Source organism: Gorilla gorilla, chromosome 7, assembly GCF_029281585.2.
Source record: "Gorilla gorilla gorilla isolate KB3781 chromosome 7, NHGRI_mGorGor1-v2.1_pri, whole genome shotgun sequence".
NCBI classification, from domain to species: domain Eukaryota; kingdom Metazoa; phylum Chordata; class Mammalia; order Primates; family Hominidae; genus Gorilla; species Gorilla gorilla.
In genome coordinates, this window is record NC_073231.2 from 137,773,881 (window position 1) to 137,785,950 (window position 12,070).

At 33.2% G+C, this 12,070-nt stretch overlaps 1 protein-coding gene across 4 annotated transcripts in view; it reads left to right on the forward strand.

Moving 5' to 3' along the window:
- EFR3A (EFR3 homolog A) overlaps nt 1–12,070 on the forward strand; it is a 109,304-nt gene that overhangs the window by 42,025 nt on the left and 55,209 nt on the right. For all 4 annotated transcript variants that reach the window (XM_004047535.5, XM_019032554.4, XM_063709496.1 and 1 more), the window contains exons 4-7: nt 313–463; nt 3,780–3,901; nt 7,604–7,753; nt 9,553–9,690. In XM_004047535.5, coding sequence (XP_004047583.1) covers nt 313–463; nt 3,780–3,901; nt 7,604–7,753; nt 9,553–9,690 — 561 coding nt within the window. The remainder of the gene's footprint in view (nt 1–312; nt 464–3,779; nt 3,902–7,603; nt 7,754–9,552; nt 9,691–12,070) is intronic.

Genomic DNA, 12,070 nt, shown 5'->3' on the forward strand with positions numbered 1-12,070 from the left:
AAGTCTGGAAAATAGAAAATGTCCATATTTACAAAGAAAAATATACACAAAGTTAATGTTAAGCTCAGATAGTTAAGGAGAAAATGGAGGAATACAGTGTATATTTTCTGTATACTTCGATAAAAGGATTATTTTATAACCTACAAGATATTAGTGCTGTGTGAGAATTAAGATTTTACTTAGGAGTTACTAAATTTGCATTTCTTTCTTTGGTGTATTTCAATAGTCTTATTTCAGTTCTTCCAATGGAAAGCACTTAGGAGAATTAAGAGAGGTAGAAATGCTTTGACATTCTTTTTCTCCTACATGTAGGTATGTTTTGATTGCTATGGAGGCACTGGACCAACTTCTCATGGCTTGCCATTCTCAAAGCATTAAGCCATTTGTAGAAAGCTTTCTTCATATGGTGGCAAAGCTGCTGGAATCGGGGGAACCAAAGCTTCAAGTTCTTGGAACAAATTCTGTGAGTAAAACTATTCTGTTACTAAATGTATGCTTAATTAGCATATCTAGAATTAATTACTTCTTAGAGTGACTTTACCTGGTAAAGGCAAATTCCCTGAATAGGGCATTTGAACAGTCAACACAAATTAAGATAATTAGAATACTTTGCCTCTCAGTTTTTCTGCTGTTTCTTGTGAAATCTGTGGTATTAACTAATCGTAATAGAATGTCTGCATGTAAATGAATGCATACTTGTCATTTTTATTTTCTCTTGGTCTTTTATTGCAACACTAACTTTGTGTCCTACATTCCTTTTGAGTTTCATGCCTTTTCATTAATTAAGGTTGTTTCCATTTTTATGACTAGTATGAATAATGCTGCTATGAAGATTTGTGTACAGGTTTTTGTGTGGATGTATGTTTTTCATTCTCTTGGGTATATACTTAGTAGTGTAATTGCTGAGTCATGTAGTAACTGTGTTTAACTGTTTTCCAAAGTGGTTGCATTATTTTACATTCCCACCACCAACATATGAGTGTTGTTTCTCCACATCCTCATCAGTACTTGTTATTGTCTATCTTTTTTTATTTTAAGCATCCTAGAGCATCTGAAGTGGTATCTCATTGTGGTTTTGATTTTCATTTCCCTAATGATTAATGGTAAAACTGTGCACGTGCTCGTTGACTATTGGGTATATTTTCTTTGGAGAAATGTCTGTTCAAATCCTTTCCCTCCTTTTTTCAATTGTCTTTTTATTGTTGAGTTGTAAAAGTTCTTTATATATTCTTGATAAGAGTACTTTATCAGATATATGATAAAGTACTATGGTTTTGTCTTTTCACTTTCTTCATGGTATGCTTTGAGTCACTAAAGTTTTGATTTTGATGAAGTCCAGTTCCTTTTTTTTTTTTCCTTTTGTTGTTGGTTTGTAATGTGTATTTGGAGGGTGGTGGACGGGTATCCTTTCAGTTTCATATCTAAGAAACTATTGCCTAATCCAACATCAGAAAGGTTTACTCCTATAGTTTCTTCTAAGAGTTTTACAGTTTAAGTTTGTATTTAATAATCCATTTTGAGTTAGCTTTTGTATGTGATGTGAATTCAGCATTCAACTTTATCCATATTTTGCATGTGGATATTTAACTATGCCATTACTATCCGTTGAAAAGGCTATTCTTTCCCTTTGAATGGTCTTGGCAGTCTTTTAAAAATAAATTTACCATAAAAGTTAAGGGTTTGTATGTTTATTCTTTTTTAGACTGCTTCTGAACTATTTCTGCTCACCACATTCATTTTCTTCTATCTTGAACCATTGTCCCTTAAAATAAGTTTGGGGAAAGCATACCTACTTTAAAAAGAAAATAGTGATAATGTTTCTTCTCTTGTCTTTAGTTTCATTGTATCACCTTCAGTCTTTCAGTTCCAACTTCTTCTCTGAGAAGCTTTAAGGCATTCAACCTACATGAATACCATATGTTTACATTCAGAGTTTTAATAAAAAAAATCATATATTACCTGCTATTGTTTATGGATAATTATTTTCTGGTATAGGAAGAGGAAGTATACGAGGTGCTGACAGTGTGGATTCCAGAGTCTGACTACCCCAGTTTGAACTACGCCTGTACCGCTTTCTAGCTGTATACCTTGAGCAAGTTATTTATTCTCTCCTTGCCTCAGTTTTTCATCTGTGAAATGAGGAGAATGAGAATACCAATCTCGCAGGATTGTTTTGTGACATGAGTTGATATATATGATGCTCTTGGAAGAGTGCATGGCACTGTTAGTTATTACTGGTAGTAAGAGCGTTAAATAAAGCCTCATTCAAAACTCTTAATATGATTTTTATCACTTACTTCAGCAGGAATAGATTGGGTATTTCCAAATGCATTTAGATGATGTGACAAGCTTAGTTTCAGGCAAGGTAGCTACTTAGGCTTCTCCTGTTTTGTTTACATTAGGTGAGGAACGTTTTGGGAAAGTGGCTTACTAGCTAGGGGGAGAATTTGAGTATACATTTCCGGAAATTTCTTTACTTTCACCCAGCAATGCCATTAGATTGTTTTAGTGAGTCATTTGGGCAAAAGACCAAATTCCCCAGTTACCTACCTTAATTTGAGTGAATTTTATTAAATGAAATGCCATGTTATCTTGACCAACATTAATTACCTAGTATTTCCTGGTGGTGTAATTTTCTTAGTGGTGCTGAGTGCCTTATGTTGTCAAACATGACTAGTGCTAATTTAAAATTTATTAATGGTGTTCGTACGGTTTAATTTGTTGACATTTTCCTCTTCATGCTAATGCCAACTCAGTATGACAGTAATAGATGCAATGTATTTCGGTTCTCGTTTGTTTCAGAAATTGTGCTAGATACTTTTTATTTTTACCTCTTTTTTATTGTAAAGTGTTTCAAATATAGAAAAGTGTGGAGCATAATATAGTATAGCTATATATCTACTGATTCAAGAAAGAAAAATATTAAATAATATCAATAAATGATAATATAATTTTTGTTATAAATAATACATAATGGTAATACATGTTAATACTATGTAACATTGGTTCATGTTCTTTAAAAGAAATAATACAGTATATGCTAGATATTTTACATATATTAATTATGTCATGATTCTCAACCCTTCAAGCTTAGAAATATTATTTTCATTTTATAGATGAGGAATTACAGCTAAATAACTTGTCCAAAGACACAGTGAAGTAAAGCTGTATATAATAGGAGGATTCAATCTTAGGCCTTTCTTAGTTCGAAGCTTGTGTTCTTTGTACAATGATAAATACACTGTCATTATTATGGATTAAGATTTAGGGAAAGCACAGATTATGTTTTTTTCTTCCTCTTGTTTTCTAAAAGTTTATTATTAAAAAGTTTCTTTTGGGTTGGTGCAGTGGTTCATGCCTATAATCTGGGTGCTTTGGGAGGCCAAGGCAGGAGGATCATTTGAGGCCAGGAGTTCAAGAGCAGCCTGGGCAACATAGCAAGACCCCCCATTGTTACAAAAATAAAATTAAATCAAAAAATTAGACAGATTTGGTGGTGCGTGCCTGTAGTCCTGACACCTTGGGAAGCTGAGGTGGGAGGATCACTTGAGCCTAGGAATTCAAGGCTCAGTGAGCTATGATCACACCACTGCACTGCAGCCTGGGCAACAGAGCAAGACCCTATCTCAAGAAAGAAAGTTTCTTCTGTATTAATGTCGTATTTGATGTTTTGTTTGTTACTTATTTTTATATTGCTTGTTAATATGACAGTGTATGAAATTAAATGTATTTGGTTCACACTTTTGAAGAAGGTGAAGTATATTATTTGTGTTTTTTAGTTTGTCAAATTTGCAAATATTGAAGAAGACACACCATCCTATCACAGACGTTATGACTTTTTTGTGTCTCGATTCAGTGCCATGTGCCATTCCTGTCATAGTGATCCAGAAATACGAACAGAGTATGTATTATTTTACTTTATGATCTATAGTAAGTAATTTAGAGATTAATATTGTGTTTATATGTTACATAATGATTACCAGAAGAAACAAGAATATGCCTGAAATATGGCTTTCCATTGCTGTTAGAAGCTATAATTGCTGACTGAAGTAGCAAAATGAGAATGGGTTTCCAGCTTACTAAAATGCAGTCTTTACTGTAGCCTAGAATGTCTCTTCATGCCCTGCTTACTCTGTCAGATCCTGTCCTTCTATCATTTCTTCCTACCTTCACTCTAATCCTGCCATGTGGATCTCCTTGCCATTTCTTGAATACTTTAGTCACACCTCTCCTCAGGCCCTTTGGACACATTGGTCTTTGTGCACAGAACAATTCCCTGGATGCCCACATGGCTCGTTACCTAACTTTGTTCAGATTTCTGCTCAAATGACACCTTATCACAAGAACCCTCCCCAGCCACGCTTTATTAAATGTCACCCCTCTCATTCTACCCCTAGTTATCTTTATCTTCTTATCATGTATCTCCTTGTTTCTTGCTCCTCTATGGAATATAAATTCCAGGAGCGTGAGGACTTTGGTTTGAGGACTGCAGTATCGCGAATACTTTGAATAGTGCCTGGTACATAGTAGGCTCTCCGTTAGTACTTTTTGAGTGAATAAGTAGATAAATTGAATGAATGTATATTACTGAATCACTATCCATCTGAGGTTGTCATGACAACTGTCTTGGACATTTTTAAACATTTCTTCTGGATATATCCTACTAAAAATCTGGAATCAAATATTTTATAAACTCAACTATAGGCTGATAGAATGAGACATACAGAAATGAGAAACTTTAAAGTTAAGAAAGTCAAAATGACTTTAGGAAACATAGAAAGTAATTGGAGCATTACTATCTTACACCTAAAAAACAAGAAATCAACCAGGATTTAGAGTTACTGTGGGCAGTTGATAAGATATAGCATGCTTTATAACTTTTACTTTTATTTTAAGATAATTAAAGGAATGTACAGAAATATAACTAGGTTTTAGTTAAAGTATGCAAGCTACAGTGCTGGTTTACATGAAACAAAAACAAGTACAAATGTTATTTTAACTTGGAGAAAGAAAGCTTAAAGGTGATTAAATAGTTATTTTCAGGTATAATATTTGTTTTTGTCTGTGATGCTGCTGGTATGATTTTTGCTCAGTAGAGTATAGGCCATTTAGAGTCCTGCTATTATTCCTTTATTATGAAGTGTAAAGCCTTCTCAGAGGTAAAAAATACTATAATTACCTTACAATAATTAGTTTTCTATTTGTCTCCATCACCAGGAAAATTCTTTTTTCTCTCTCTAAAGGATATCTTTTAAATGTTTATGAGACTATTCTGTCTCTTCGGAGGCTGATAATAAGTTTTTAATGGGGCAAAAAGATACAAAGATTAGCTAAAGAAAATGGCAGTTTTTTCAAGATTTTAACATTTTTGCTTTCTTTCAAAATATAGAAAATATCTGGAATGTAGTATGTTTTTCTAAGTATTTATCATCCCCTAGTGAAATATCTTGTCTTTTGAATATATTTTTACCTGTTCTTCATTACTGCTTCCAAAAAGAAACTTTGACATTTTCTGTAAACCAATGAAAGGACTTATAGTACAATTTGCTAACTCTAGGTCTTTCCAATATTATATCATATTTGAAGTTCCATAATGCCAACATTTTATTTGAATTCCTGTAAAACATGAGTAAATTAAAATGCTATTTAATATAAAATAGTTTGATTATTTCTGCTTTAACTTAAATAAAAGCCCTTTTGATTTTCTTTAAGTATATTTATATTCTATTTTAAGTTCTAACTTAGAGAAATCATCAGTCCCTTTATTTTTTTACCAAGCTGTTACCAAATAGAACTCCAGGGGACATGGACAGTAGGAGATGGGGCTGGTAAATGTTAGGATTTTCTTATTTTCCTTGAAGAACTGGCTCCCACTTGTAGACTCATGCATCACAATCTTTAACTCTAATTTTCTGAAGAAACTTCAGCTGTGGTAGAAATTACCACCACCACCACCATCATTGTCATCATCCTCGTCGTGGTTAGCAACAAACAGGAACAGCTAACACTGAGTGCTTTCTGTGTGCCAGTTATTGTTTAACCACTTTACATGAATTAACTCATTTAAATTGTTCAACATTTCTATGCTGTGGATGTTCTATTTTACTGATGGGGAACTGTAGAATTCGTTTTGGGGGGTCATGGCTAGAATGTACTGATTAGTCTAGATGTTAGATCTGAATTGGATGAAGCTGTGTAGCTATAGTAGCTATTGGTGGTTACCACCAACACTGCCCTTTAACCTTGAGCAAGGGCACCGCTATCTGCTGCTGCACCATTTAGGCTGCTGTCTCACAAGACATGATAAAAGTTTCATCTTGTTTGTTAATGTGCTCCATGCCACCTTGTGCTTGGCCTTCTCATCACCCAAGGTGTAGCAGCAGTTATGTAAAGCAGGCACCTTTTGTAGGAATGTTAGGCTTGCCCACTGTGATAGCTGCACGAGAATCTCTCAAGACTCTTTATGTTTTAAAAAGCAGCATGTATAGACACGGCTTTGAAATAGGCAAAATTTGCCTTTGTGTCTTCCAATTCATTTTTCTCACCTGTTCAGTATCATATTACTGCCACCTCCCATTGTCCATCTGCTACTCCTGAATGCCTGCATTATTTTGCCATGGAGATGTAAAGCAATGTCACCTGCCTCCCCATATCTTCTATTCTTTAAACCTATTTACAGTTTTTAGAAGACAATGCTAGGTAAACTGAATAAACAACTAATTGGTGAGTATTTTAGATAGCAGAAAGAAAGGAAGTACATAGCCATCATATTTGACCAGAAGGAAAATGTTTTGAGACTCATTGGGCCACCAAGTTAGCTCTGCTTGAGACTTTGTTCTTTTGCAGTTTTTAGAAACTGTTTTCTAGTCACTTTTCTTCTCATTCTTGAACCTATAGATTTTTATTTTCTTTTGCTTTTTTAAAGAAGTGTAAGGAAGAGCTTGAGGAGGTTTGGTGCTCTGATCTGGGATGGGAGGATAAGGCAGCATTCTCTCACTACTATATTGATACATTTTAAGTCACATTATCAGATTATTATATGATAATGTATGTGTTTATAGACATATTTGTATATATATTGCTGAGGTTATCTCTGCTCCATTTCGATAGTTTTTATTTGTAATACCTTTTAAAAGAACCAGCTTAGTCTTCTATGTAGGTAGTCAAAGGGAGTTGAAGGGCTGTTAGGGAGGAACAGTGAGAGAAGTCTGAAGAAGCATGAAGGGTGTTCAGAACAGTGAAATCCTGTTTTCACTCAGCTCTTAAGACTTCTGGGTAAGAAATGGAGTATCATTATCATTTTAAGAAAACCTATGCTGTTGATTTTTTAAAATTGAAAAATAGATATTTCTGTATTTTGTAGTCCTTTTAACGTTTTAAATGCGGATTTTAAGAACATGATATTTGAAGTAAGCCTTTTTGCGGCACATCTCTATGTCTCTTAAATTTTTGAGATTTACTTTCTTAGACTTGTGTGTTATTTTAAGATATTTTATTGATAAGATAACAGTATTTACTTGATATCCATTCTCTTAGCTAGGCAAACAGACTTGTTTAAATAATTTTTTTATGGCTCATTTTCTTCCTTTTTTTTTTTTTATAGGATACGAATTGCTGGAATTAGAGGTATTCAAGGTGTGGTTCGCAAAACAGTCAACGATGAACTTCGGGCCACCATTTGGGAACCTCAGCATATGGATAAGATTGTTCCGTCCCTCCTGTTTAACATGCAAAAGATAGAAGAAGTTGACAGGTATTTAAAAAGATATTAGTGTTGAGACAGTGTACTTTTATATATATGTATGTGTGTTTGCTAGGATAAGAATGTTTTGTCTTTAGTACTCTGTAAACAGTAGTCTCATAAAGTTAAGTGAGTTTAAAAATATGTACCTTTCTGAAAAAATTCTTAGTCTGTAGTGATCACATTAGGCTTAGCAGACTACAGATTATTATTCATACACTTAAGCCTTTATTTTCTTTTAGAATAAGTTTAAAGTTTATTTGCCACCAACTATTGAATATCCAAATTGCTGTTTTAATGGATACTACTTAAAGTTGCAAATGTGAGAAAAAGAAATTATAGCTCTACTTTTGTTAATATAAAAGATCCAGCATACTTTTGCACAGGGAGTTAGAACTAACCAAAATAATAATGATAATGATAATAATAGCTACCCACACTGTATTTTATTTTTTCAACAAATGGTTAGATACTGTTCATATTTGATTTGTCCTAAGATGTTTTGGAACTGAATATTGTTTTAGGATATAGGCTTATGTTTTCTTTTTCCTCTACAACATTCACTTGCAGTTAGAATTCTGTACTTTATTCCACTTTTTCAAATACTAGAAGCATGCTTATCCCCCACATTTCTGTTGCCATACACAGAGATAATAAGTTAATAATAAATGAATAGTGAAATATTTATTATAAATAATATTTTAAATATTTAATATAAATAATAAATTAATATTTCAGAAGCAGTATTCTCCAATGGCTTATTATCCTGACTTTCCTGATTCTTGCAGTTTGAAGAGGAAAATTTGAATCAAATTTAAAAGTGATTCAATTCTATAGTTCTAAATTTAAATTTTATTTATGATTTTAGTGATTATATGTGTAATAGCAGCATAAAAGTAGTCTAGAAATGAGATGTAATTGATAACTCTATGGTAACACACGTTCATGTTAATTTACACTAATTACAGAAAGGATTCATGCTTAATTCCTTAGATGTGACTGTCTCCAGCTTTGGGAACCTTTCCTAAAATGTGAAACTTGATGTATTTTAGCACTATCTGTATTTTTCCTATTCTTGGCACTGTAGCTGAGGTGAAAGTTTCCTTATCTAAAATATTTACTATTTAAAGGATCACTAGCTAGTTGGGAACCCATTTTCCATAATTATGGCTCTTGAGGTCCAGGATTAGCATAAGTAATATACCAGAAACAAAGCTCATTGGTTGTCAGTTCTTAAGAAATTACATTTTTTCATGATATAATCCCCGTGCCACATATACATTTTTAGAATTATTATTCATAAATTCATTAGCCTAAAATAATGTTTCAGGATATGAACAGAATATTGTCTGCTGAAGACAGCTACGTATACAGATATTCTAATTAGCTTTTAAATTTTATTTTTTATTTACAGGCTAGGTCATAGTTTTTCACTTTATTTTTGCCCATTTACAGTTAAATTAAGGATACCTAAAGATGGTCTCTGGGCCCTGTGTTTTTACTAAGATTTTGCTGTAAATATAGAAAAGTTGAATGAAAGTGAAAGCAAGCTGCTGAGTATTTTAGTTATACATAAAAGACATTCTGTTAGCTAGAAACAATTTGCACAGCCAAGTTTATTTCTTCAATTTGAAAGAGTGTATGATTCATTTTGGTGGTGTTAAATTCATGAAATTAGAATTAAGCTATATATTTTCTGGAGTATAAAAAGAAAATGCCATTTTAACATTTCTAAAAAGTAAAGTATATTTTGTTTATTAGAACTAATATTAAAATTCTTGTGTTTTTCTTTATTTCTCATTCTTTTGTAGTCGCATAGGCCCTCCTTCTTCTCCTTCTGCAACTGACAAAGAAGAGAATCCTGCTGTGCTGGCTGAAAACTGTTTCAGAGAACTGCTGGGTCGAGCAACTTTTGGGAATATGAATAATGCTGTTAGACCAGTTTTTGCGTAAGTAGTTGGTGTTTTCCTGGTTATTTGTGATTTTGCTGTATTAATTCTGTGTTAACTTATTTATAGAGGACAACTACTTTTTTACTTGCATGACTGAGTTATTAATGGAACCAGTGTAACATTGTGAAAGTAGTACAGGACTGAGTCATGCATGATATGTTTGAACAGTGGTTCAATTACTTAATTAGCTTTTTCCCTTTAAGTATGAAGTGTAATAATGTGTTAATATCATGTGCATTAACTTGAATATCTGCTTACAGACCTTGAAATGCATATGTGCAGTGAAATATTTAAACAAACAGTGTCTAAGCATGATGTATCTTGTTCTACTAACTTTCATGGTCAGTTTTTCCTGGTCCCTGGCTTCTATTTATTGGGTCTCTTTTTGCCATGGCTGGGCTGCCTTAGATTACATTCACATCTCTGAGTGAATTCATCTTTTACATAGTGATTAATCAGAGCAAGAATATTAAATATCTTGTTGGTACTTTCATGCTCTCCTCCAGGCAAAATATGTTAATGACTTTGAGTTTCTCCACATAGATATGGTCTCTCAAGCCTTGTCAAGCCTTTGTGTTTCTGACTCAATCACCAGATGATAGATCTACTATATAATATTCTGTGTAATTTCTGGACATTTTTGCTAGTGTTTCTTTTGTTAAAATTCACCTTGTCCTTTTCTCCTTCTGACTGTAATAGTGGCTTTATAGAATATGTACGATATTCTAAATGTAACATCCAGAATTCTTTATTTAGGACAGATGGATGTTCTTAGCCTAGAGTTCAAAGTTGAGCCTTAGTTACAAGAATCTATAAATCACAAAATTATATTAAAAATTAGAGAATCATTAGATTTTCAAAGGGATCTATGTTTCCTCCCACCTCCAAAATATTGAGATCTATTGTTTAAAGGCTCCATAAGCTTATGGAAATGCTACTAAAAATTAATCAGAATTACACCAAATATACTAAAGGCAAATTTATTTTTTTAATATCTAGATGTGCTGACTTAATGTCAGAATTCCATTTTTTATCTTAATACTCTTAGAACTAATCTATAAGGCCTTAAAAATCTAGAGAGCTAGCTTGGAAGAAAGAATTTACCAAATAAGTTGTACTTGAGTTGAATAACTTGAACTCAGTTATATTCTTTTCTACATAGAACTTAAAATTTCTGATCATGTATTAGTTAATTAATTAAATTAATCTTAAGTAAATATGTGATTACACATTAACCATTTAGTTAATTAAATATTAAATGCCCTCTGCAAGTGAGGTGCCAGATATTTGGGGAATATATGCATGAATAACAAATTTGATGGGTGATTGACATGCATAATATTTATAAAATAATATATGGATTATGAGAAAAGGACAAAAAGTGCTCTAGCAGATCAAAACAAATAATTCATGTCTAATTTGAAGATTTAGGGCCAGTGTCTTTTTTTTTTTTTTTTTTTTTTTTGAGACAGAGTTCGCTGTTGTTGCCCAGGCTGGAGTGCAATGGCATGATCTTGGCTCACCACAACCTCCGCCTCCTGGGTTCCAGCGATTCTCCTGCCTCAGCCTCCCGAGTAGCTCGGATTATAGGCATGCGCCACCATGCCTGGCCAATTTTGTATTTTTAGTAGAGATGAGATTTCGCCATGTTGTTCAGGCTGGTCTCGAGCTCCCAACCTCAGGTGATCTGCCTGCCTTGGCATCCCATAGTGCTGGGATTACAGGCATGAGCCACAGCACCCTGCCAGGGCCAGTATCTTTTAATGTAGATGAAGGTAGTTATCAAAAACTGCTCTGGAAGTTGTATTTTATTTGTAAAGAATGCTTTTGTTTGACATTGAAGTAGGTTTTTAATTTCAATTATTATTTGATCGAGTAAAGAAAATAATAGATGATTTAAAAGAAATTTTGAATATCATATTTTTAATCAACAGTGAGCACAAGACACTGATATTGTTGGCTGGAGTGTTGGATATAGTTTAGGGGTTACGGTGAGATAAGAGGGAAAACGTTTAGGCTATACTGTAGAGATCTTAAAATTTTATATTTAAGTTTATAGATAATTAGTGGAGACCTTAGCTCAAAAGTATAAAGTGGCTATAATTTCCCTTTGAGAAAGTTAATCAGATAGGGCTATATAGGACACATTTGAGCCAGGGCCAGTATGTTAGCAGGTTACTGTAATAAAATTCTTGACAAGTGCATATGCGAACTATAAGTAATTGGTAGCATGCTTGAAGCGGTATATAAAGTTTATTTTTCTGCCTCTTAGGAGATAAATATTGTATTGGACGATATTTAACTTGACTATTGGGTAAGAATCCATAAGATCATGATAATACAGGTCATATTAGCATTAAAGATTTATTTTATATCT